This window comes from Nyctereutes procyonoides, unplaced genomic scaffold, assembly GCF_905146905.1.
Source record: "Nyctereutes procyonoides isolate TBG_1078 unplaced genomic scaffold, NYPRO_anot_genome, whole genome shotgun sequence".
NCBI classification, from domain to species: Eukaryota; Metazoa; Chordata; class Mammalia; order Carnivora; family Canidae; genus Nyctereutes; species Nyctereutes procyonoides.
In genome coordinates, this window is record NW_026575121.1 from 52292466 (window position 1) to 52319667 (window position 27202).

Genomic DNA, 27202 nt, shown 5'->3' on the forward strand with positions numbered 1-27202 from the left:
AATAGGCAGCAGGAAAGGATAAATCTCCAGACAAAAAAGTGCAAACCAAAGGGAAAAGGAGAACAAAGGGAAACCAGGCTGAAGTGGCTAACCAAGAAATAAAACCTGGAGAAAATGGAGAAACTAGAATGAAGAGAGTTCAGCTTCTGATGAAGCAAGAGAAAGAAGCCAAGTCTAATTAACATCATACCTTAGCAGTGGTCCTTGTCTTCTTTCTTGTACAATCCAGAGTATTTTTATCAACTGTTTTGTAAATGCAGTTTTTTTCTAGTAGCTCTAGAAACAATAGAAGGAATTCCAACTCATCCCATTTCTTAAGTGTAAATACTTTTCTTTCTTTTAAGAAGTGAAATTATTTGCTGGTTTATGTTTTTGTTGCAACCAGAATATAGTGGGATAGTGAATATGAGAGGCTTTGATTGTCTTGGGTGTTAGCTCAGCATTCCATAAATGGGGTAGTTTTTATATCCTATAATACAAAGCATATTAAATGGCAATTGAGAATCAGTCGTGCATTTAATAGTCAGGCATTTAATGCTGTTAATAAAACAGCATATCAACATTGGAAGATATTAGTGCTTGATATACTATTAAGGAAAATTTGCCTCCAAATTTTAAGCTGGAAAGTCACTGGAGTCACTTTTTAAAACGAATCACAACTACATGATTTTTAAATAAAATTTTTGGTATGTACGTTAAGAATTGTGTGCAAATCAAAATGTCTGTACTGATCCTCAGAACAACCCATAAAAATATGAAAGAAAGAAATCATCATCTTTTGAACATTAAAAGACATTGCAATAAGAATCTAAGACATTGCAATAAGAATTGAAGGAGGTATGTGGTGGGTTCAATCAACAAAGTACTAGTTCTAAAATATAATTCTAGGGATCCCTGGGTGGCGCAGCGGTTTGGCGCCTGCCTTTGGCCCAGGGCGCGATCCTGGAGACCCGGGATCGAATCCCACGTCAGGCTCCCGGTGCATGGAGCCTGCTTCTCCCTCTGCCTCTCTCTGCCTCTCCCCCTCTCTGTGTGTGACTATCATAAATAAAAAAAATAAAAGAATTTGTAGGGGGATTCTGGGTGGCTCAGTGGTTGAGCGTCTGCCTTTGGCCCAGGGCCTGATCCTGGAGTCCCTAGGTCGAGTCCCGCATTGGGCTCCCTGCATGGGGCCTGCTTCTCCCTCTGCCTGTGTGTCTGCCTCTCTCTGTGTGTCTCTCATGATTAATAAATAAAATCTTAAAAAAAAAAAAAAAGATTTGTAGGACATTGTTATGGTTTGTGTTAGGCTTTCTAACTTCTTTTTAATTCTCTTAATCCCATTTCAAAGTGGTTTTCAGTATTCACACATTTGATATTCATTGAGCCTTTCTGGTTGCAGGCACCTGCACCCTATTAGATTATATGGAATATCATGGTCTCTACAGTCAAATTGCTTCAGCTTTGGTGATGATGAGATCATTACACACCTCAGGGTAACTACAGTGATACAAGTATGCAGATGAGCAGATTTAGAAGAGGGGTTTCTGAGATGTGCATTGGAGGGTATCCAAGCCAGAAGAAGAGAGTCCTGGCATTCCAGACGAAGAGAAAGCATAACCTTGTAAGAAACAAGGCGTCGACAGAATGGTAAGGGGCTGGTATTATTGGACCACAGGGTACATATTAGGAAGTGGTGAGAAACTGGATTAAGGTTGCAGGCAGGGGCCGGTCATGAAAGGCCTTATAAGGTATAGGTGTTAGAATTATGTTCTATGGCCATGAGACTGAATCTCCAAAATAACAGTGGCATGAAGACCGCAGTTCACTGCTTTGTCATATAAACCATGTGTCCGGGTGGGTGGTGGCTGCTGTGATGCTCCACACCGAGGCCAGACTCCTCTGTGCACCACTCTATGGTCCAAACACGGCCAATAATCAGAACAACATAGGCCTTTAAAATAAAAGCGGTTTTATTATAAAATTTTAAAACTGTGCCTTGAAGGATCGTCATGGGAATACTGTGTAATAAGGAGAAACATGTTTATAATCCAGACAATCACGTAGCAGATTTTATATTGTCCATGGAATTAATATTTTAAAAATATTCTTCTTTTCAGTTAAGAAGAGTCTTCAGAGCACCATTATTTGAAAGGAAGGTATTTTGTATATCAGAGTTCATCTTTGGTCTGCAATTAAGAAGCAAAATATTTAGTGTCATCAAGAAGTCTTACATGAGTCAAGAAAACTTATGTTAACTATTTTCCCCTCAAGATGGGAGGAGGAGGGGTGCCTGGGTGGTTCAGTGGTTGAGTGTCTGCCTTCCGCTCAGGGCATGATCCCAGGGTCCTGGGATCAAGTTCTGTGTGAGGCTCCCTGTGGGAAGCCTGCTTCTCCCTCTGCCTGTGTCTCTGCCTCACTCTGTGTCTCTCATGAATAAGTAAATAAAATCTTAAAAAAAAAAATGGGAAGAGGAAAACAGACAAGTTGGTGCTGGAAGCTCATAGGGTCTAGGACTATGCTTGGAATCACCCCTGGGGAAAGTCACATTGTGTTTTATCAGACTACTGATGGGCAACACAAACATGTGTGTCTGCATTCCTGTAAAGGGTCTTGTGCTGTGAATCACGTCAGTGAAGGGCTAACGCAGACAATGAAGAAGAAATTAACAGAGCCTCTCCGGCCACCAGTCAGTGAAGATACTGATTTGGCACTCCTCAAAATCACTTAGATGAAGAGGAAAAAAAAAAAAAAAAAAAAAAAAGAGGACTGGAGAAAGAAGCTGCCCAGTTTCATCTGGAGGCAAGTGTTATGATACCAAATCACAAATCTTATGAGGGTGTACATTTCAATTCTGGCATTTTGTTTTTAAAGATTTTAAGTAATCTCTACACCCGATGTGGGGCTCAAATTTATGACCCTGAGATCAAGCGTCACATGCTCTACTGACTGAACCAGGTAGGTGCTCCTGATTCTGGCAATTTTTGTTTGGTCAATGGCTTTAACTCATTTTATGAACTTCCAGCACTGACAGGGGTTAAAATGGATTTAGTACCACTTTTGGTGGGAGGGACGGTTAGTTACTTAGTGGCCAGTCAGTACTCCTCCCCCAAAAATAAAAACAAAATAACCAAAACTCTGATGTAGCACCTGCTGTTGTCATGGTGACTCTCCCACCAGGCATATTCCAAGCTACCAGAAATTAACCAGTATGCAAAATTCCTGAATATGTCACAGTCAGTGGCCTTGTATAAACTGGTTCTGTCACACCACTGGGGAGAGTGGCAACTATTTCTTTTATTTTTACTTAAAAATTTATTTATTTATTCATGAGAGGCACAGAGAGGCAGACATAGGCAGAGGGAGAAGCAGGCTCCCTGTGGGGAAGGCCGGTGTCCCCTAACTATGCCTGTTAAAGCTCCTTGTGAGATAGGCATAATAATTGCCAAATCTGCCTTCTTATCTTTGGTCACAATACCACAGTTTTGAGTTTGTCCGTTTAGTGATATGAGGACATTGCTTAGAATACTGTCAAGCTTGTATATGTATCTATATATATCTAAGATATATATGTATGGTCTATACTACAATTTTATACAAAAACTAACTGCAATCAAAACAACTCTCCTCTCCTATGTCATGTCTTTATACACAAGCAGGCACACAATCTGATGATGGAGAATGGTTTTTGGTCCTAGCTTCGCTATCATCCAGCTAGATGATTCTTTTTTTTTAATTTATTTTTTATTTACTTATTTTTTTTCAGCTAGATGATTCTGAACTAAATTCTTCTTCAGGCTCATTTTGTTAACCATAAAATGAAGGCACTTACTGGATGACTCTGAAGGTCCTTTTTAGCCTTACAAGTCTCTGTGAATCTGTCTTTTATAAATGAAATCAGTATGTGCCGGTATCAACAGAGATGGCTCTTACATGAATAATCTGATGAAATGGATGATCACGGTTATATCTTTTTTTCATTTCTAAATTGAGATAATGAACTTTGTCAAACCAATCTCCCATGATACATGTGAAAATAGTTTTCACATGTAAGCATCTATTTGCCACATAATCTGAATTCTCGTGTTCGAAAAAGGCTCTCCTCCACTTTGCTGGGGGCTCCGTGTCTTCTCTCTTATCTGCACGTCAGTGCCCTTTCTTGGGCTTGGCCATTGTCCGTGGCATCCACCTCTCCGGCAGACTGAACTGCATGAGGGCCCCCAGAGGAGCTCAAATACTTGCTGCCTGGCTGAATGATACAGGAATGAGTGAGGACTTAGAACCGCACTATGTCTTACTGTGAGGTTGGCTAACTCTGGTTACCTTTTTCCTATGGCACGTGCAAGGAAAAAGGTCGTCCTCCGTCTGTGGTTCTACCCTCTTCATGCCCTCTCGGATTTGGGGCTCACTCACTTGCAGACTGGCATATTCCTGTGTAAGCAACAATTCAAAAGTGTTCTGTATGTAATTTGAAGTACATTCACCAAATTAGATGCACTGGAATTTGCTAAAATATGGTCCTTTTTAACTCATATCTAACAAACTGTGATACACACAATTCTTCATGCTCCCTTTAAACACCCAACAACAGAGCTTCTGAGAGGTGGCTGCCTTTTGGACACTAGCTGCCTATTGCAAATGGACCTCTCCTTCATTTATACAACTTATAGGGTTTGATTTTGCCACCATTTGCCTTGTAGTGACAATAACTGTGCACAGGATTTCCTCTTGATTAGGAATTTGAGGACAGAGTGTATTCCCAACATGGCTCACAGAGCCTCAGCCACCACCTTTGTTCATAATGCGCTTGCTCTGTGTTAAGCTCTGGGCTGGGTGTTTATGCTCTAGTAGATGCACTAGAATGAAGGAACACAACCCTGTGGATCTTTAGGAATTCAGATGGTAAATCCCCTGATCCTTCAGTTTACACACTTCATCCTCTCCAGCCCTGCACATCCCCCTGGGAAGGTGAAAAAGGCGGAGGAGCCAGTACAGACCAGAAGCAGACCAACTTTGTTCTGCAACAGAGTCTAAGATTTGGGGTTTAAGCCCTGCAATTCTGAGATAAACTACTTATTTACTACTGTATTTTTAAAAAACAGCCTTTTAAATTATCAGATATACTTTGATTATAATCCCTAAATGCTTAGATCTATGAAAATACTTTTCAAGAGATGTCATGGCTCATATGGGGGTCAGTGTTATAGGTCTGAAGATACCATGCACTGTTTAAACAAAGAATTGGTAAAGCAGCATCAAGATTGTACATACAGAAAACACACATCCACACGCAGTAACTTTGCAGGACCAGAGGCCAATTTCCTAACCATATAGCACAGAGTGCCAACATAAATACTTTTCTCATGATACTGTAGCATTCCCCTCCAGCTGATCTTTGGTTTTGTACTATTTTTATCACTATTTGATGTTGGTCTCTGGTTTTTGCCCTCAGAGAAGTATATATACTTCTCTTGTATATATCCTCTTATATTAATATACTTTTAGAAACTATTAAGTGAAATATTATTTGCGGCTAACATGTCCAGTTACAAATAGTATGTCTGTTCTTTTAGAAAATACTGACCTGAAAAAGTTTAAAATAGTAACAGAATATGTCATCACCCATGAGATTATTTCTTGCAAATTCCTGTCCTGCTTTTGCTATTTTCTTTGCCTGTGGGAACAATGACAACAAAGGCCTTTAATGAAACACATTTTTTTCTCTCCCATGCAGACGTATGCACACTGATCTTCAGAGTCCACATATGATAGGACAATGCAGGAAGAGTATTTTTGAGGGTAGTCTTCTGTAGTAAAGGGAACACTTAAGAGGGTATGCTCAAATTAAAGGGAGGTTTTTTAGACTTGCAGGTGTGAAGAATAATACTGGACCTTCTAGAATTAAGCCTTTCTTGCAGAGAGAGGGCACACATTAAATGAAGTAACAATGACTTTGTAAAGTAAATGCAAGACAAAGCTTAATACACTGCCTCGACAATTTTCAGCAATTCGTTTGAAGTTTACTTCATGCAATTCTGCATATTTATCTATAGCAGTTAGTTTTGCTTCCTGCCAGTCTGGCCATCTTAATTTTCATATTGCCTGTAGAGGTAGGCAGTGCTTGGGGCTCTGATCAACCTGACCAAAAGAGAGAGCATACTCAAGGCCAATATTCAGCTTTTTGTTTTGAGTGCAGAGTGGATAGTTAATCCAAGTTCTGAAGCCTGTGTTCACTCTGAGGACTGATGTGCTACCATGGGGAGATGGCTTCCCATTTACAGGTAAGGGTCTATATCTGTGCATCCTAAATGCTTTTCAGGTACAAAACATTTAAAATGAACCTCTGATATTGAGGGTAGAAAAGACTGACCTTACCTCTTTATCGTGATCTTTTGCCCATTTGAGTTTTTCTAGGAGATCACTCAGGTTGCTTTTAACTGGAATGTAGTGTGTCCAGGGCTGCAGCTCATTGTAAAAGTGTTCATAGTAGATGGAGTCCTGCTTTAGCACAACACTGTCACCGACTAGGAGATATGGCAGGCGATATGCTGCGACAGTGCCATCAATATTTATTTGATACTTGTGCTGCAAGTCAGCAGTAAAACAAAAGCCTCATTAAGTTTCCTTTTCCCACTCTTAATTCTCCTCTTCCCACACTTATGGCCTCATCATTGTCAGGTACAAACAGGCCAGATGTTGCCCTCTGCCTCTGCCATGGAGTAAATGCTATCATATAACACCTGACCTAGAGCTAACAACTTATTGCAGTGCTCTCCTAAATTTCACAAAGGGGCCACAAGTCTGACAACGTTAAAGCAGATAATAAAATAATGAGTGCTGTCCTAGGAAAAACAGATTTTTTTAAAGGATTTTATTTATTTATTCATGAGAGACACACAGAGAGAGAGGCAGAGACATAGGCAGAGGGAGAAGCAGACTCCTTGCAGGGAGCCCAATGCGGGACTCGATCCCAGGACCCCAGGATCACAACCTGGGTCAAAGGCAGACATTCAACCACTGAGCCACCCAGGTGCCTGGAAAGACAGATTTATTGTGATTCTCTAATCTCTCTACTACTTTCCTGATCACATGTGAGCACCTAAGGATGGCAGCCTATGCCATACTGGTAACCAATACCTTTTAAACATCAGATGGCTACACACAAATCTTGAAGAAATTAACAAGCTCTGGGGCAAGAGCACCTATGAATAAAAATATCTGTAGATGGGACGTGTAGGTGGCTTAGTTGGTTAAGTGTTTGCCTTCAGCTCAGGTCGTGATCCCGGGGTCCTGAGATGGAGTCCCATGTTGGGCTTCCTGCTCAGCAGGGAGTCTGCTTCTCCCTCTCCTGTTGCTGCTCCTGCTGCTTGTGTTCTCTCTCTTCCTTTCACAAATAAATAAAATCTTAAAAAAAATATTCGTAGAGCTGTGGTAATCAATTAGTCTTTCACTGTAGCAAATTCAACAGGTAGGAATAAAGCCATGGCATGATAGAACTTCTTCTGATGAGGAATGGCTAATAACAGTTCTCTTTGGTTATACAACCATTTCTTTCAAAAGTCTCCATGAAATGCATATGGAGGAAACGCTTGACAATTCAACTTATGGCATTATGTAGGTCTAGCTGTTGCCATGTAACCCATCAAATGAAAACCTGGCCATCTGCAGCGTGGATAGAGCTTGTTAATCACTTGCCTTTCCACATACAGAGGACAGGTGACTACCTTTTGTCCACCTTTAATTCCATGACATGGGTCTTTAAAAACCATTTAGTGGTTTAGAGAACAGGGCAGTGTCCCATTGCCTAGAAAAAGGGGTTAGAAAATTGATCCCTCCCCAGGAAACGTGAGGAATCCACATTTTAGATACAGAAAGTTCTCCTAATCCTCAGACTTCCCAGGCAATCATCTGGATGGGTTTCAAGACATTTCCCCATCAGGAAGTCTGATAAGAGACACCTGGTTTATATCATCTCTGATCTGTTAGAAGTATTTGTAAAATCACATACACATATTTAATAATAGGAAAGGATTTGGACTTGAAATGCACTTAACTTGAGGGTCATTTGGGGAAAAAATTCTAGCTCTACCCAGGCCTCATGCTCCCTTGCTGCATATTTAATGTCAGGTCTGGGTAGTTTGTACAACCCATGTTGCCAAAGCTGTCCCTGGGGCCTCATGCCTTCATGTTCACCAAATTTGGTGCTCACATCTCTCACCCCTATAGTTTATAGGCCTCAGTTTCCCTCCCCCAGATGAAGACATTTAGAAAAACAAAAAGGATTAGACACAATTGATGTCATACCTTGAAGAAATCAAAAAATGAAATGTGTTTCACAATAGGACCATATAGGCTTTCATCGTGTTTAAAGAAGAAGAAGTTTGTGAAGGCAGCATCTATGAGCTCCGGGTGTTTCCTGCTGAGCTTAACCAGCTCCAGTCTCTCTTTGCGGCTGTCTCGCCCTCTCCAGACAGCTGTGGAGTTCTTGCTTTCCCAGGGAGGACCCGTGTTAGCTTGCACAGACATCATATCCAGACTTACTCTGGAAGACAGAAAGTGTGATAGATTTTCCTCCCAAACCATCACAACACAAAGGCTGCTGGGAAAGAACTCAGCAAGGAAAGAAAACTAAGGCTCTGTCTCTCACCGGCCCATGGTTTCTAGAACAGAGTCAGTCAGGTCGTAGGTAGGCATCACGATATCCTTGGAATCTGTGGAGCCACACCAGGAAAAGATTGGATGGATTTGTGAGTTGGATTTCTTTTTTTCCAAAGGCCAGTCTCCCAAATTAACAAAAAACTCCACATCTGGCATCTTCACCTGGAAAAAGAAAATGGCTTATTTTCATTTGTTGCAGTGGATAATCCCTTCTATGTATGGATCAAGGTGTTGGGAAAGGCAGCCTCATGCATGCTGCAGCCTTTCCACCCCTGCTTGGCCACATAAGAATGGGTCTCAGGTCTAGGAAGGCTTCCTTACCGAGAGATAGAGCCCTCGAAGTCTGGGCTGTGCTCCCTCCTTGTGAGTGAATGTACTCTTTTTCTGCTTAAATATTTAGCCGGGTGTCCATTGCCCTTAGGCTGCCCAACTTGCTGTATTTCAGACTCTGCAAGGAGGGGTCAGGGAGCTTCCATCGCAGCAGTGAGATGCTTGCAGCCACAGTGCTGAGTGGGTACAGGGACCACCACACAGCAAGGGCTGGATCTCGCTCCCTGTCCTCTGCTGTAAGTGAATGCTACACACCTTGAGGCTGGTGTGCATGCTGTCTTTTCTCAGCAACCTCAAATCCCACCCAGGTTTCTTCCTTGGGTGGGTGGCATTTATCTGCCTTTCCACTTTGGCCACATTCAGGTTAATATTCTATTCTGCAGTGCAGCCAGACCACCCAGTGAGCAATGAAACACAATAAACAGAAATCATACCAAATGAAAAACCAAATTCACAAGCTTCAGGCGATGACAATTACCCCAATTTGAATGGTGGGTAATTTCTCAGAATACTGTCATACACACTCATACTCATACACACACACACACACACACACACACACACACACAAGATTTCCTTGCTGTGACAACCAAACTGGCCAACAGACTGGCTTCACAAAGAGATTAAATGACAAAGGTAATCTCAGTTCTAATGCTGCCAAGAGACTCTAGGATGATCAGAGAGAGAAAGGGAATTACTGGAAAACAGTTACAGCACAAAGCACTAGGACTCTAACCCTAGTTCCTGGTTAGTGAGCTAGATGTTCCCATTTAAAAAATATACCACCCCCTACCCCCAAGTAATGGGGGGGGGGGGAGGCCAGAATCTGAATTCTGGAAGCCCAACACCAAAGCCAGTACTAGTGATTTCCAAGCTAGACCACCTCTACTGACAGGTGGCACAAATGTGTTTAAAGAACCTGTTTTTTTTTTTTTCTTTAGTCAAACCACAGGTAAATGTTTGAGATATAAAATAAGACATATTTTTTTTAGGTAGGAACAGTTTTGGTCAGTCTGAGAAGCATCTTGAGAAACTGGAGCCCTGAGGAGCAGTCTTATTTTTCCACAGATTAACACAGATGAGCAAGGAAAACTTGCCAGCATCTTAGTTTAGGTAAAGGAAGTGGAATATAGATGCTTTGTATGTTCAGAATAAACTCACTGTAAATGTTCTGCAAGCTGGAGAAGGTACTGTGATTTTCCATGAGTAATTCAATCAAGACATTGACACAGATTATCCAATAAATAGCTACTAGGCACCTGGCAACAGTGTGGGTATACTTTTCCCATCAGCCAGTTTACTATGACTGTTAGATACTCCACTAGAACCCTGCTAAAAGCACATTACACCCAGGAACAGGATTTAGCATACAGTAAGCCTTCTTTGAGCTCAAAGTAGGTTTACTACCAAAACAATTTTATTCTAAGACATTTTCCCTTAAGGTATTGTTCTGGGTTGAATTCTGTCCCCCCCAAAATATAAGCTGAAGTCCCAAACCCCAGTATTTCAGAATGACCTTATTTGGAAGTATGGTTGTTGCAGATATAATTAGTTAAGCTGAGATCATACTGGAGCAGGGCGGGCCCTAATTCAATATGACTAGTGTCCTCACCAGAGGAGAAGGGAGAGACACACGTGGGAAGCCATGTGATGAGGGGCAGAGTCTGGAGTTATGTGGCTGCAAGCCAAGAAGCACCAAGGATGGCCAGTAGGCCATGAGAGACAGAGAGAGGAAGGAACGGTCCTCCCCTACAGGTCTCAGGGGGGTGAGGGGTGGATTTGGGGGTCATGGCCCTACTGACACTTTGCTTTCCCATTTTAGCCTCCAGGACTTTGAGAGAACAAACATTTCTGCCATTTTATGCCACCAAGTTTGCAGTACTTTGTGACAGCAACCCGAAGGAAATTAATACAGGTATCCTATATGACATAAAGCTTCAGAATAGTATTATAATAAAGTTACAGAATAGAACACCACTGATGCTGTGACTACTAAAAATTGTATTGTAAAACCTGGGCTGAAACCTAAGAGATGAGAAATACTTACTTTTCTAGTCAAAGAAAGTAGTATGGCATCCATGAAAATTCGAAAACCTACATGTTCACCATGAGTCTTGATATAGACCTAAAAGAGAATTGAACATTTTATTATGTTAACCCAGAAACTTTATTTTCCATCAACCTTACTTCCATTTTGTTTATTATGTTAATCTAAAAGTACTGACAGATTTCATTGAGGTAAAGCTTATCACAACGATCCTCAGAATGATTTTTTTAAAAAAGATTTTTATTTTTCTGACAGAGCACAAGCACAAGCAGGGGGAGCAGTAGAGGGAGAAGCGGACTCCCTGCTGAGCAAGGAGCCAGATGCGGGATGATCCCAGGACCCCAGGATCATGAACTGAACAGAAGGCAGACGCTTAACCGACTGAACCACTGGGGTGCCTCCACACAGAATGATTTTTAATAAAAATCTGTAGCTTCTTAGAGCCAAATGGTCAAAACAAACAAGCAAAAAATCACTAAGGGAAATAAGCAAACCTTAATCACAAATCATACCTTGTTATCCTTCAAGGTATAATGACATAAGCTTTGTCTTTGTCCAAATCTTTTTGGTATTTCTGCTGCAATCTTTTCTGGATCAACAATAGGGAAATGTGCCAGATCTCTCTGAATCTGAGTAATGTTTTCAGGGCAGTTCATCTCCTGTAACCAGACTGCACTATCTTCCAAAGGGCAGTCACAGTTTTCGTGGTAAACCGGCCCTAATTACACACAAGTAACAAAATATCACAGTAAATATTTCACTCAGCATTCAAAACAGGTAAGAAATTCCATTACATGGCTTTAAAAATACTGTCGTTTTAAAATTATATTACAAATTACCTTTTAAAATATATGGAGATTTGGCAACATGCTGACCTTGGAATTTAACTTCTACCTTCAGGTTTTTGTAGCTCGCATACATTCTATATCTTACTATGAAGGACCCATCCTTTCGATCTAAAACCTGGACTCCAACTCTGGTGAACTGCTCTTCTGGTGCTGAGATTTTAATCTGGAACACCTTTTCACCTGGAGAAGATGTGAAACTGTCATGGGAAGAACAGCAAGTTACAAAGATTATTTCAAGGCACAAACGCACGACGATTATGCTCTCCAGTCTGTGAGTCTTACTATTTTCCTCCATAGTCTTCCCCTAACATATACATGCCTGCTGCTTCTCTCAAACGCTTGTAGTATCAGAATGTGATGGATCAGAGATTGAAAAAAAGCAGCAGAGGATGACAAACGGCCACAATAACAAACATATTAGGAAATTGCAAGGGAGTACGTAAAGACTACATATTTACATAAACATAGAACCCACTTATGCATTCTATATATAAACATATTCTTTTTAAAAAAAATCCTATTGTTTATGAAATAGAACTCAACAACAGAATCTTATTTTTATTTTTTATTAAGGATTTTATTTTATTTTTTATTAAGGATTTTATTCTTAGAGAGAGAGCATAAGTGGCGGGGGCGGGGGCAGCAGACAGAGGTAGAGGGAGAAGCAGGCTTACCACTGAGCAGTGAGCCCATATGGGGGCTCAATCCCAGGACCCCGGAATCACAATCTGAGCTGAAGACAGATGCTTAACTGACTGAACTGCTCAGGCACCCCAATATATAAAAATATTCTTATTAACCCTCTTATTTCATGCACCTGGAAATTTGTGGTCAAATGGTGCCTCGGAAGATAATGAGCTTTTGAAAAGTCTCTCTCAATGATTCTTTAAGAGATCAGTATTATAAATCATGTTTAGCCATGGGCAAAAGCTAGTAGGTCGCGTATAATCTAAGTGACACCGTATAAAAGTCTTGTTCGGGGATCTCTGGGTGGAGCAGCGGTTTGGCGCCTGCCTTTGGCCCAGGGCGCGATCCTGGAGACCCAGGATCGAATCCCACGTCGGGCTCCCGATGCATGGAGCCTGCTTCTCCCTCTGCCTATGTCTCTGCCTGTCTCTCTCTCTCTCTCTATGTGACTATCATAAATAAATAAAAATTTAAAAAAAGTCTTGTTTGTTTGTTTAAGAGAGTGCTCTCTCTCGTAAGATTGTTAAGATGGTATTTAGTTTCCCCAATTGTTATAGCCAAGTGACAAAATTGATAACTTTTTTCCCCCTCTGCTTTGGAAAACTTCTTGAAGATTTTCTTAGAACACCCAAGATTTTTTTTTTTTCTTATAAAATATACACAGTCAGCATCCACCAATAAAAAAAAGACAATCATTTCAGGAGCACGTGAATCCTAAAACTAAGTTCTGAGTTATCATTTTAATTGTTGGAATTCAGTGGACTTAGCCAATGTTTGTTACAAACACGCAGGAGATTCACACTTTGATACTGTCCCTCTCAATTGTAAAGTTTCAAATAGTGCTTCATTTTTCTTTGAGTTTCCAAACATGCTTACCTGCAGAGGTCTACCTGAAACGGAGGGCAGCACCAGAGAAAGCCGAACCAACCAAGTCTTTAACAACCGGGTTTAAATTCCTTGTAACAGCTTATGCAAAAGGAGGTGGAAATAGTACTTCCAGCTAAGGGGCTTTGTCTCTCCAGTCCTGTGGGAGTCCCTATCCAAACAGCCAGGAGACGAGCTAATGCGGAATTATTTCTAAAGCTACAGATTAAAACTGATCGCGAAGGGAAAGACTGTTACAACCAGATGTGGATAGCAGCCAAAAATCCTGGAATTCAAACCGCCGGGGGGGGGGGGGGGAAGAGTTCTTGGGCGGATAAAACATTAAGGGGGAAACAACACATTTTAACTGCATGCCAAAATAGTCAGGGAGCTGTTTGTCGACTTACTTATTTCCTGATGCATCCACCGCCTGAATGTAGAAATAGCGTGCGGGTAGGACGACAGCCGCCTTTAGCCCGGGGCCCCATATTTCGCTCTTCTCCGGACTCAGTGGCCTCTCTCCGCCAGTCTCAGCAAGCGCTGGCACTGTCCCCAGAAAGAAGCAGTAAAGCAGCAAAATGCTAAACATTTACAAGACCGACCCTCAAAATGATCCACGGGTAAATGAAGGGTGAGCGGTGGTCGCAACCAGCCGCGGCTCGGGCAGGGGCGCGCGGCGGGTCCCAGCAGCCCACCAGCCTCGGGAGGGCCGGCTCGCTGTGCCGGCGGGCGCGCGGGGCTCCGCCTTCCCCCCGCGAAATCACGGGCGCAGCGCGGGCTTGTCCAGCTGAAGGACGCCGGTCGTTGGGCTCGAACCAGCAGGAACCACGCTGCTCCTCTCTCTCGGGACAGAGATAAGCTTGTGTCGCTCGTGCAGCTGGAGCATCCCTGGGGGCAAATGGGACTCAGGATCCAGCCGAAGGTGCGGGGCGAGGGGATTGGCCCGCGAGTCTGCGGCGCCGAGTAAGGCCTCCTGCCAGTGGACGGCGCCGCGGCGGCCGTGCTCCAAGGCTCCCTGGGACGTGTAGTTCGCCGCAGGACTAGCGGAGATGCTGCCAGGTCTGACCATCCCTCACCGATTTATTTACTTCGCGGTCACCGCTTTCAGGGAACAGTCGCAGACTAGGCGCGCAGCAGAGTGGCGTGCGGGGACACGGCTATAGGATCTTTAAAAAAAATCGCCAGCATATCCTCCGCACGTGCAGAGGGCAGGTATAAAACCATGAACGGAAGGTGTTGCCAATGAGAGCTGACGACCCGTCGCCGGCACAGCCGTCCAGGGCGCTGTCCCCGCGCGCTCCAATGGGACGAGAGACGCCAGCCCCAGGGTAGCCGGAGGCGCGCCGCGCGCGGGAAGCTGTGATCCGGGTCGCGTGCCCGGTCTGCGGCGGCCGCAGCGACTCGACCCCGCGGGACCGTGCAGAGGTACCCGGGGCTGCGGGCGGGGCGGGGCGGGGCGGGGCGGAGCGGAGGTGGCGGCCGCTGCCGTGCGCCCGGCGCGCGGGGCCCCCCACCCGCACTCGCGCGCCGCGGCCGGGCCCGCTGCCGCCGCCGGTCCGCTCCGGGGGCCCTGGCCTCTGCGGAGGCCGCTGCAGCCGTGCCCGCTCTCCTCCCGGGAAAAAGCGGGCTGAAGAGCTGGGCCGCAAGATGGGGGAAGTGTTCGGGACACAAGGGACGAGTGCTCTCGGGAACAAAGCCTGGTTTGGAGATGCCCGCGTGGGTACCGGCGGCTCCTGCCGGGCGCCGCTCTCCACGCGCCACGCAAGGCAGGGCCTGGCCGGGAGCGAGCGGTGGCCGCCCCGCGGCCAGGGTCCACCGGGAGGGGTGACCCAGAGCCGCCTGCTCTCCCCCCACCCCCCCTCCCCCCCGGATCCTTGCAGCCGCCCAGGAAAAAAAAAAACCCAGATGCGCCGGGTGGCCCCGCCAGCCAAACCCGGCCTGGGTGGAGGCCCAGGCGGGGCTCTTCTGTTTTCTTTTTCTTTTTCTTTCTTTCTTTTTTTTTTTTTTTTTCTTTTGCAACCGTCTTGAGCATTGATACCAACGGGTGCCTTCAAGGCTGGCCTCGGATGCCTCCCGCTGGCCCGGGGGCAGCAAGTGCCGGCGTCCCACCCGCCCTGGGGCCTGGCGCGCCCGGGCCCTCCCGCAGCCCGCGGCTGCTTGGAGGCGGTCGCTGCACCGGCCGCTGGCGGCTCCCTCTGGCGGCCGACTCTGGCTTCCGGCCCGGGAGGGAGGCGGAGGGCGGCGGACGGAGGGGCCTGGAGGCCTCGCAGCGGGGCGGGGGCGGGGGCGGGGCGGGGGCGGGGGCCGGGGCCGGGGCAGCGGCAGCCCTCGTGGGCCGCGGAGGCCGCCTCCGCACACGGCGGCTGGGCGCGGCGAGGACGGCCTGCGACTCTGTCGCCTCGGTGGTGGCGGCGCCGCGGGCTGCGCAGAGCAGGGCGGTGGGAGCCCCGCTCGCCTGCCCCGGGCCTGGGCTGGACGCGGCCGCGGCGCGCGGGGGGACCGCGCATCCTGACCCCGCAGGGCGCCCGCAGCGCGCGGGGCGGACGCCGCGGAGAAGGACGGAGACCCGCCCCGCCGGGGCTTAGGGGGTCCGGCGCAGCCGTCGGGCGCCTGTTTCACCATTAGTAAGTCACTTCCAGGCTCCTGCGTCTCCGTGGCCTTGGATACGGGATATAGATCTCAATAGTTGTCCTGTGGGGGAGGCTTTGCTGAACAGACCTCGTAAGATCTTCGTTCCCTAAGCAGACTGGACATTTAAAAATACGGATAGAAAATATAACCCCAAGGGATCCCTGGGTGGCGCAGCGGTTTGGCGCCTGCCTTTGGCTCAGGGCGCGATCCTGGAGACCCGGGATCGAATCCCACGTCGGGCTCCCGATGCATGGAGCCTGCTTCTCCCTCTGCCTGTGTCTCTGCCTCTCTCTTTCTCTCTCTCTCTGTGTGACTATCATAAATAAATAAATTAAAAAAAAATTAAAAAAAAAAAAAGAAAATATAACCCCAAAAGAAGGTAGCCTAAGCGATGACTGTGGACCTCACAAATGGAACGTCTATTTTACAGAACACTTCGTTCTAGTGATTTTTACAAATCGTTACCCTAGCGGAGCGTTTTATTAAAAAAAAAAATTGTGTTCATTCACAGTTAAATAGTACATCTGTGGCTTGTGCCATGATCGTAAGAATTCAACATTAAATTGAGCCGTAGGTCCTGCTGTCATTCTTTGTAAAATCTTAATAGAGCGATGCCTCTCTGGAAATTCAGTTCTCACAGATGAGAACCAGGGAAGACAAAAAGGGGCCTCTCCGCTGAAAATCCAGCTCCTGATTCCCAAGGCCTCTCCTAGTAAATCCTCCGGGAATTAGGCTCCTCAATCCGGGGTTTAAAATCATGCCTGGCATGATGTAGGCACTTACAAGTGACTCTTTGTTGATGAGACTTTCACAAACGCCCATCCCTGGCAAGCCTGTGAAGGAGAGGTCCTGAGTGTGTACAGAGTGACCTAGTCTCGTTGGGGAGCAGAGTCCCCAGAAAGTGACATCGAAGGATATGTTCACTACAAATGGGGATTAACCAAATACAGGAGGGTGAATAGGAGGAGACCACATCCAGAGAATGGAACATTGGAAGGAGGAAGGGAGAAGAGGATGAGGTGGAGCTAAAGAGAGATTATGGGGCCAGACAAGGAGTCGGCTTTTTCTATGAACAGAACGTTTTAGGAAGGGGAGTTAGATGATCATGTATGTGTCCAAGCTTTACTTTCTAATATCTCTGCACAGGCCAGATTAGAAATTTCAACCCTGGGGTGGTGGTGATGCCAGTGCTGAATGAGGATGGAATTGGGAATGGTTTACAAAAATAGCAACGACAAGAGATACAGACACAAGACAAAACGGGGGGGGGGGGGGGGGAGCTGTAGGCTATTTAGTGGAGGGACAAACTGCTCCTCTGTACCTCAGTATTTCCTGAGACTATAATTACAACATAATTGCTGTCTCTAATCATTCTGTTATCAGTAATAACTTGTGCTCAGTTCACTTGTAGGAAAGCAGGGGACATGATAATAATAACTAGCACTCTTGGCCACATGGGGAGAACAGACTTGGGTCTGACACCTAATAAGGAAAGAAACTCCAGCAGCGTTTGGGTCATGGGATTTGGATAATTTTCATTTTCTGTGTTAATATCTTGGTATTTCACAATGTTTTCCTGTCCTTTGTTTTACGTCTGTGAGAAAAATCTAGAAATAATTACACAGTTTTTCAAATTTCCAAAAACAGCGGTTCAAGTGAGTGTTTTCAGACCACTGGTTTTTATTGACAATCAATACAAACTGTGTCCTTACGTTGATCATCTTCACTTTTTCTTTTTGTAGAAATGCAACCAAAGAGATCATTCTTGTTCAGTGAGCATTGTTTAAAAGCAGACAAACCCAAACACAAACAAAACCAGACTGATAAACATTTTGTTAATCAAGTGCTATGTTCTTTAACTTCCAGAAAGCTTGGCCCTACTTTTTGTGCTCAAAAGGCACTGATTTCCTTTTGCCTATGTTTTGTTAAGTGTCTTCCGTAGCTGGGCTCATAGAAGCTGGGCACAATTCCATTAAATCTGAGGAAGGAAGCTCTGGCAAAGTAGAAGCTAAGCTTGAGATGAAGAGATAAGGAGCTTATCTCAAGATAAGCTTGAGATGAAGAGATAAGATAATGCCTGCAACATTTCTATCTCCCTCCTCTCCCCACCCCGCCCCTACCCCCAGACTGACTCCAACACCCTTGGGTCACCACCCCTTGCTTACCAGGACCCTCTGCTCTCTTTCCTGCCCATCCTACAACCCACCCTTACAATCCCAAGGCCACAAATAATACCTACCACTGCCCACCACGCTGGCTTTTAGAGAAAGGCATGACGGTAGCAGATCAGTAGAAAATGCTCTGTGAGGTCATCTGGTAAGAACCAAAGAAACAGACTCCTCAGAAAAGCCCAGTTTGGTCTATGCAACTGACCTTCTCTTTGCATCTTCCTGTAACATCACCATGATACCAGGAGATGAGGAAGAAGCAAAAGGCATAAAAGCTTCCTGTCTAGAGATCCGTTATAAGCGTCCCTAGGATTTCATGAAAAAAGTTTCCAAAATGATACCATTAGAGGTTCTATCTTTGGTGGTGAAGTTCCAGCCAAACCAACCTTCTTGCAAGGAACTATACATTCTGCACCAATTACTATATATATATCTCGCTACCTGAAGGTTTGAATAGTGGGAAAGCATTCCTGAAAAATAAAGAAAATGGAATCTTTTCTAGATTATGTGGAGTCCTCCTTTTAGTGAGCTCTGTTGCTTTAAATTCCACGAAGGGAAGGAAAAAAAATAATAAATTCCACGAAGGACAGGCATCATCTTTACTATTTTCTCTCCATAGACTTAGAGTGGCCATGGCTCTTGTGGCAATCATTCTTCTGTTATTTCTTATGGCCTTAGAGGTTTTTGGCATTCAGTATTTCTATGATAGGTTTTATGTAATCATTTTTTGTAACTTATGAGAATTATTCTCATTTCTAATATTTTTAAATAAGTGAATAGGCAGAGATATTAACTAGTAAACATCAAACTGGTCACCCCTGGCGGTGGGTTGCATATCTTGAGTGATTACCGCTGTGGGCACACTCAGCCTGGCACCTGCATCGAATACCTCCTCTACCACCTGTGGTCTGACTCATCAAGATCTTGCTTTTGTATAAATCTTCAGATTCCTCAAATGCCCTTGGTTGCAATTTGAACTGTTCTCTGTTTTCTTCCCCAAAGGAATTGGTGTAGATTTGAAAATTGGTTTTTCCTGAGACTGATTAGAAGTTAGTGACCACTAATTATAATTGATTGTGGTGATGAATGCACAGCTTTATTGAGATGAAATTCACACACTATACAATTCACCTGTTTAAAATGTTCAATTCAGTAGCTTGTCGCATATTCACAAAATTGTGAGTTCATCAGCTCAGTCATTTATAGAATATTATTATTACACTAAAAAGAAACGCCATCATCCCCAGCCTCCTCCTCCCTCCCAGCCCAAGGTAACCCACTAATCTAACTTCTGTCACTAGAGACTTGCCTATTTTACGTTTCATATAGGTGGAATCATGTGATTATGCTCTTTCATGACTGGCTTCATTCATTTAGCATAATGCTTTCAAGGCTTATCCATGTTGTAGTATGGGTCAGTGCTTCATTTATTTTTATTGCCCCAAAATATTCCTTTGCATGGATATTACTACATTTTATTTATTTTATTTATCCATTCAGCAGTTGAGGGGCATTTGGGTTGTTTCTCCTTTTTGGCTATTGTCAATAATGCTCCTATGAACATTTGTGTGGACATATGTCTTTATTGCTCTTAGATGTATACCTAGGAGTGAAATTTCTTGATCCTATGGTAACTATAAATGTTTGAGGAACTATTTCCCAAAGTGACTGGACCATTTTGCATTGCTATCAGAATGGTATGAGGGTTCCATTTTCTCCACATCCTCAACAATCCTTATTTTTATCTATCTTTTTGATTAGAGCCTGCTGGGTATGACATATTATCTTGTGGTTTTGATTTGCCTTTCCATGATGACTAATGATGCTGAGCTTCTTTTCATGTGTTTATTGACCATTTCTACACTGTCTTTGGAGAAGTGACTCTTCAGATATTTTGCCCATTTTTTAATTGAATTCCTTTTTTGTTCTTCTAAAGCATTATTGTAAAATAAATTTCTAATAAGACACATGGCCAGTGATTGTGGCTGTAGGTGTATAGTAGTTATAAAATAAATATTTGTTGAATGAAGCCATGTGAAAACACTTGATATATTTTTTTAGTGCTTTCATTGTATCTAGTGGATTGTTGATGTTTCTTTCTCCTCCCTCTTTTCTTAGGAGCCCATCTTGCAGCTCTCAAGTTTCTGTAGAATGCTGTAAACAATTTTCACAGCTGGTTTTCAAGTAATAGAAAGAATTGCACCTTCTTCTTCATAATAGAACTTTGATAGTTGCGTTCAATGCCTAACGTTGCAGAAGCAGAAAGGGAAAATGATTCTGGAAATGGTGAGCACAGATCTGAGAGAAAGTCTCCTGAAGAGAATCTACAAGGTGCTGTCCAGTCTTTCTGTTCTCGTGCCTCGGGGACACCTTTGGGTCCCAAAGGAGATGGTCATTATCCGTGGAGCTGTCCAGTGACCCATACTCGGGAGAAAATTTATGCCATCTGTTCAGACTATGCCTTCCTCAACCAGGCAACCTCAATCTATAAAACTCCAAATTCAACCCGCTCTTCTTGCCTCCCTGATAGTACCTCTTTATCTGCTGGAAATAATCCATCAAGATACATTGGTATCCCAACAAGTACATCGGAAATCATCTACAATGAAGAAAATAGCTTGGAAAACTTATCCAATAGCTTGGGCAAGCTACCTCTCGCATGGGAAATTGATAAATCTGAATTTGATGGAGTGACCACAAATTTGAAACACAAATCAGGTGAGGAAGGAGGCTTGAATTTTACATGTGAAAATAATAAAAAAAACAATATATCTTGTTTAAGCTTGCCATTAAACATGGTTTCCTTTTATAAGGCTGAACAAGGAACATTGCTATCGTGTTGTCCATCATTTTAGTTAAAAAATAACTTTGGGCAGAGGACATTTAGTTCATTAATGGGTTACCACTGGAAACTTTACACATAACCTGAGCATTTTGAGAGCTTTGAAAAACCTAAGAAGGCTGTAAAATACGGGTATTGCAGATAAGTGTACAGAAGCTCAGAAATGGTTAATGGGTTGGCTAGAATAACATAGTACTATTTTGTAGTTTTGCAGAGACATGAATTCATCTTTCCCAATTAAATGCTTACTTTTCTTTTCTACGATATAACATTGTGGCTTTTTCATGTTAAAATTTTTTGAGCACCCAAAAAGGTCTCCGGGTACCACTGAGTAGGTTGTGTACTGCACAATTTAAGAGGGTGCTATTCACCTAGGGTGCAGTACACAGCCTTTGCAATTGTGGTGTGGTGGCCTTCTGGTAGAAACTACTGCTTTTCACTTCTTTCTTTTGAACTCACAGTAATACAGGATTTTTATGTGGTAGGTACTCTTATCCTCATTTTGTAGATAAAGAAACTGAGGCTCAGAGGAGATAAGTTGCTTGTGGAAAGTTGATAGCTAATAAGAGGTAGAACTTGGATTTGTATTTTACTTCTAGGCTTCTTTGACCATTTTGTAAAACCTCCACACTTCTTGTTCATTTGCCAAATCAACTTGTTTCACAGAATATTATGTTAATTTGTAATTCTTGGTGTCTTGGGGGTTTCACTTTGTGTCTATTTTTATGGGTGATTGGTCTATAAATTTTTTGTAATATCTTTTTTCAAATGTTGGCATTAGGGCCATGCGGGTCTCCTAAGACAAGTTTAGAAGTGATCTTTCCTGTTTTCTGAGGGGTTTTCAGAGGGGTATTAAAAATCTCGAATAGTGATTATTAACTTGTCTTGTTTCCCATTAATTCTGTTGAATTTTAGCCTGTCCATTTCATCGAAGTTGTCAATTTTATTGGCGTAAAGTTATCTCTAATAGTCCTTTTTTATCCATCTAATACCTACAGGGTCTTTAGTAATAACTCCTCTTTCATTCCTGATACTGATCATGTTATGTTCTCTCTCTTTTTTTCTGGTTGGGGCTTTATCAGTTTTGTTCATTTTCTTTCTTTTTTTTTTTTAAAGATTTATTTATTTATTTATGATAGACATAGAGAGAGAGAGAGAGAGAGAGAGAGAGAGAGAGAGAGAGAGAGAGAGAGAGAGGCAGAGACACAGGAGGAGGGAGCAGGCTCCATGCTAGGAGCCTGACGTGGGACTCGATCCCAGGACTCCAGGACCGCGCCCTGGGCCAAAGGCAGGCGCCAAACCGCTGAGCCACCCAGGGATCCCAGTTTTGTTCATTTTCAAATAAAGCTTTTAGCTTTGTTAATTTTCTCAATTGTTTGTTTTTCTATTGATTTCTGTTTTTTTATTATTTTTCTTCCTTCCACTCACGTTTAGTTTACTTTGTTTTTCATTTTCCAGCTTTTTGATTCAAGACTTTTCAACTATGAGCATTAGTAGAAGTGCTTTAAGTTGTACTATGAGTACTGTTTTAGCCACAGCCCACAACTGTTGATACACTTTATTTGTATGATCATTTAAAGTGAAGTATTTTCTAATTTCCCTTGTGATTTTTTTTTGATATAGGTATTACTATTTAGAACTGTGCTGCTTAATTTTGAAATATTTTGGGGCTTTTGCTAAAAGTTGATTTCTAATTTAATTCCATTGTGGACAAAGGACATATGATCTCGGTCTTTTATTTTTTTATTTTTATTTTTTTTAAATTTTTATTTATTTATGATAGGCACAGAGAGAGAGAGAGAGAGAGGCAGAGACACAGGCAGAGGGAGAAGCAGGCTCCATGCACCGGGAGCCCGACGTGGGATTCGATCCCGGGTCTCCAGGATCGCGCCCTGGGCCAAAGGCAGGCGCTAAACCGCTGCGCCACCCAGGGATCCCTAAATAAATATTAAAAAAAAAGTTTTTATTTAGATTCCAGTTAATTAACATACAATGTTGTATTAGTTTCAGGTGTACAATATAGTAATTTAGCACTTCCATATATTATCCAGTGCTCATCACAAGTGCACTCCTGAATCCTCATCACCTTTTTCACCCATCCCCCCCACCTACCTCCCCTCTGGTGATCATTAGTTTGTTCTCTAGAGTTAAGATTTTAATTAAATAACTTGCCTGAGTAATCCATTAGCAGCATTCAGAAATAAAAAAGTGTTAAAATTAGACAATGCAAAATCTGATTATTTTTATCGAGCTCCCAATTCCTCTCCCCCTTAGGTAATTACTATTATTTGCCTTATGTGTCTTTCAGAGAAATTGATGTATGTGTTTATGCGTGCATGCACGTTTGTGTGCATTCACCTATAAGCGCAGACTCACCCACAGAAAGGAGACTTTGTTTTCTATTCTAGTTCCTGGTGCTAAAGTTGCATTTTAATAATGTGCATGTGAGAATCATTCTTAATCCATTTTGTGGTCTCTGTAAGGCTTGGAGATATTTTTAAAGATCACATCATTGCATTATTGGATCTAGTGCTTTTACTTTAACAGAGTTAGATTAATGTGATTTCATTGTTTTATAGAAAGGATTCATTTTCTGGAAAGTGGTCTAGTTAAATATTTTCCTGTTGGTAATTTGATTTTCTACACCAAAGATTCTGTGATTGAGTCTCTTACTATCTAAGCAACTTGATCGGGAATTGGAATATAAGAATCTGATAGGAACTAACACTCGTGGTTGCCTAAAGTTGTTTTTATTCTCTCTCTTCAAGCCAGGGGAGTACTTTTGAAAAAAAAAATTTCTTTAATATATTTGCAAGTATTTTGAGAGCTAGTGGTATTGCCTTTTTTGTTTTTAAAAAGACTTTATTTATTTATTCACAAGAGACACAGAGAGGCAGAGACCTAGGCAGAGGGAGAAGCAGGCTCCCCAAGGGGAGCCCAACACCCTGGGATCCTGGATCCCAGGATCAAGACCTGAGCCGAAGGCAGGCACTCTTAACCTTTGAGCCATCCAGGTGTCCCTAGTGGCATGGCTTTTTAATTTTGTTTCATAATTAGTTGTTTTGCCATGGCAGTTTATTTCATCTTGAGCATTTTGCTTATTTTATATTCTTATATTCTAGGCAATGTAAAGAAACAAATTTCCAAGAAAAAAACTTCAGATAAAAAAGGAAGACATCAGAGGGAGTGGCCTCAGTATTCTCCTCTTGAAGATATTAAGCAGCGGAAAGTATTAGATCTCAGAAGATGGTAATCTCTAAAAATTGGCTTTTTTCCTTAACCACACAATGCCATTGTCATACTTAATAAAATTAGCTATTTCCGTAGTATCTGATTCCCAGGCTAAATTTAGATTTCCCGGATTTTTCTGAAGTATCTTCATGCCTGATTGTTCATAGTGGGACCCAACCGTTAACTACACCTTGTGTTTGCTTGTTGTGGTCTATACATCTCTCTTAATCTAGAATGGTCTCTACCTCACTCTCCTCACTGTTTTTAATTCTAGGAGATTGACTTCTTTTTTTTTTTAATTTTTATTTATTTATGATAGTCACACAGAGAGAGAGAGAGAGAGGCAGAGACACAGGCAGAGGGAGAAGCAGACTCCATGCACCGGGAGCCCGATGTGGGATTCCATCCGGGGTCTCCAGGATCGCGCCCTGGGCCAAAGGCAGGCGCCAAACCGCTGTGCCACCCAGGGATCCCCCTAGGAGATTGACTTCTTAAAGAGACTTGGCCAGATGACTTGTAGAATGTTCTACCTTCTGGATTTGTCTAATTTTTTTCCCTTGATAGTTGTCTAAATTATTTCTATAACCTCAGCATTTCCTGAAAGCTGGAAATTAGACGTAAAGAATTGGTTTAGATTCTGGTTGAACATTTTAGGCAAGAATACTGCTTGAGTGTTCCTGTGTCCTTCATATTGGATCACATCAGGAGGTACATAGTATCTGGTCATCCAGTTTTAGATTCTAAGAGTAATTACTGGATTTAGATGCTGAAAGCATAGCCCACCTTGTCAAGGTTTTTTTTGTTCCCATTCTACAGCCATCATGTAATCAGTGGGATGACAGTGGCATCAGGCTAATGTCCTGTCCCCATCAACTTTTTTACCTCGTGGTCTTAGTCAGACCCATTGACAATTGTCCAAATTTTTATTGCAAAATGGTGATATTTCAAATTTCTATCATTTCTTCTCCTCTAATTAGCTGATATTCTTCTGATAAGAGCTTTCACTCATCAGCTGGGGCTGTTTGGTTACCTTAGAATATATTTCCTATTCTAAACAAAAAAATGTTTAATTAATGATAGCTTTTAAATATTACTAGTCTATGATTTGAGGTTTTAAAAATTATTTGTATGAGGTTTAAAAATGTTAGATTTTATCATTTATTTAATAAATATTGGACCCTTTACTATGGGCTGAGAATATGAAGATATACAAAACATGGTCTTTTTTTTCTTAAGGTTTAAAATCTAGGTGAGAAATGGGAACAAAGCAGAAAAATACAAAATACCTCAGGCAGTTTGTCAGATGATGGGTATGAGAGGAAATAATGAGGGGCTCAGTCTTAAGAGAGGATTCATTGAGGAGCTAAGTCTTAAGAGAAGAAATCCGAAGGGATGGATGGTACAAAGGTCTTTGAATGGATGGTAGGAAAATATCTTGCTTGTTGGTGATGAAGATTAGCTAAACTTATCTGAGTGAAGCTCAGAGAAGCTAAGAAACTTGTCCAACATCACATGGTGATGTACTGAAACTGAAGAAAGCCAGACTCCAAGTTCAGATTCTTTCTTTGTAACACCTGTCATGATCTATATCTTGGACACCAGGCTAAGCATTTAGCTTTTTTTTTTTTCTGCTATAGAGAGAAGACATTGATTATTTCTTAATAAAAGATTATTTTTCAAAGATAAACTGGTAGTAATAAGTACGTAGAGTGTGTTGGAGAAAGATACTGGAATCAAAAACAATGTTTTTAAAATGTTTATTAATAATGGGCTTTGCTCATTTTTGCTTTGAATCTCTTAGATTTAAGATATGTTTTAACAACAAATCTGGATAATTGTATTTTAGTAGTTTAACACGTGATGCCATAAAGGCTTGGATGAGGAAGGGTAGACAGGAGAAATAATCTTAGGGGGAAAATTACCAGGATGACAAGCTCATTTCTCACTGAGAATATATTACAAGATTAGGGTTGGGGCGGAAACACCCATAAAAAATAGTAGAAAGTTGGTTAAACTTGTAGGCCCGTCATGAGTAAGATCAGTAAAACAAGTTTGAACTGATGAAAAAATAGGGAAAATCTTAAGGGTACCTAGGATTGATTCTAAGGCTTTGTGAAGAAGTGTTTAAGATGGAAGGTTGAGAGATTTAAACATGACCAGAAAAAGGTCTTTTTACTGCAGTCCTACTCTCTGTTGGTAGGTAGACATTCCTTTGTCCTTCAAGGTTCTTCTAGCTGGACTTAGGATCAAATTGATATGAGACTGATTAACAGGAGAAAATCAAATTTAATAATGTATATAGAGGAAATCCACACAGACATGGAAATTCCAATGACAATGAGGTAACATGAAGCTTATGTGAGCTGAGGAGAGGATAGGAATCAGATTTAAAGGAGAGGAAGGCCATTAGCCAGAAGGTGAAAGGAAATGTTTTGAAAATCAGAGTTTGCCCTGTTAGGCAGATAAATTTCTTAGTAAAGAGGAGTCTCTGTCTGGTAAAGCAGGCAGTAGAGGGGGAAGTGAAGAGTTTTTTCTAAATCTGCTGGGTTTGCATTGCTTTTCACTCAAAATAATGTTCATGAGAAAGTGGTCCATCTTGGGGCAGCCTGCCCTTGGCCCTATATCTCAAACCCGTGGAAATAATAACAAGAAAATTAAAAAAATAAGGAAAAACTCTATCTTCCCTTAAACAAAGAAATAGCAAGATAGGCTATTGAATAGAAACATAAGCTTTAATCCAAGGTTATCAAATCCTGTGCACTCTGGAACAACAGAGAGAGGACACCAAGGGCTGCACAGACTACTGTTGGCCTCGAACAGTGCAGGTTTTCCTGATGTTCGTGTGGCAGTCCTGAAACCATCTGGTGGTCTAAACAGATGGGTTAGACCATCTGGATGGTCTAACCAAAGGGTTAGA

The 27202-nt window shown here is 42.5% G+C and overlaps 2 protein-coding genes across 8 annotated transcripts in view; one reads left to right on the forward strand and one right to left on the reverse strand.

Moving 5' to 3' along the window:
* Positions 1–1930: 1930 nt before the first annotated feature.
* Positions 1931–14308, reverse strand: POGLUT2 (protein O-glucosyltransferase 2). 2 transcript variants are annotated; one of them, XM_055335616.1, is made up of 10 exons: positions 13821–14308; positions 11854–12059; positions 11527–11732; positions 11015–11092; positions 8627–8799; positions 8284–8521; positions 6355–6564; positions 5564–5653; positions 4303–4410; positions 1931–2168 (listed from the first exon to the last, which is right to left on the reverse strand). In XM_055335616.1, the coding sequence occupies exons 1-10, from the start codon at positions 14000–14002 to the stop codon at positions 2151–2153; spliced, it is 1509 nt and encodes a 502-aa protein (XP_055191591.1). In that variant the 5' UTR covers positions 14003–14308; the 3' UTR covers positions 1931–2150. The 2 variants fall into 2 exon arrangements, with proteins under 2 accessions (XP_055191591.1, XP_055191592.1); XM_055335617.1 differs by having other exon boundaries at positions 11854–12042; positions 13821–13978.
* An 85-nt stretch (positions 14309–14393) lies between these two features.
* Positions 14394–27202, forward strand: part of BIVM (basic, immunoglobulin-like variable motif containing) — a 36779-nt gene continuing 23970 nt past the window's right edge. For 2 of the 6 annotated variants that reach the window (XM_055335609.1, XM_055335615.1), the window contains exons 1-3: positions 14739–14838; positions 20331–20930; positions 24177–24303. In XM_055335609.1, coding sequence (XP_055191584.1) covers positions 20453–20930; positions 24177–24303 — 605 coding nt within the window. In that variant the 5' untranslated portion in view covers positions 14739–14838; positions 20331–20452. Of the gene's footprint in view, positions 14473–14570; positions 14626–14738; positions 14839–14970; positions 15130–15755; positions 16038–20330; positions 20931–24176; positions 24304–27202 lie in introns of those variants that run through there. The other 4 variants (XM_055335614.1, XM_055335612.1, XM_055335613.1 and 1 more) reach the window with 4 other exon arrangements.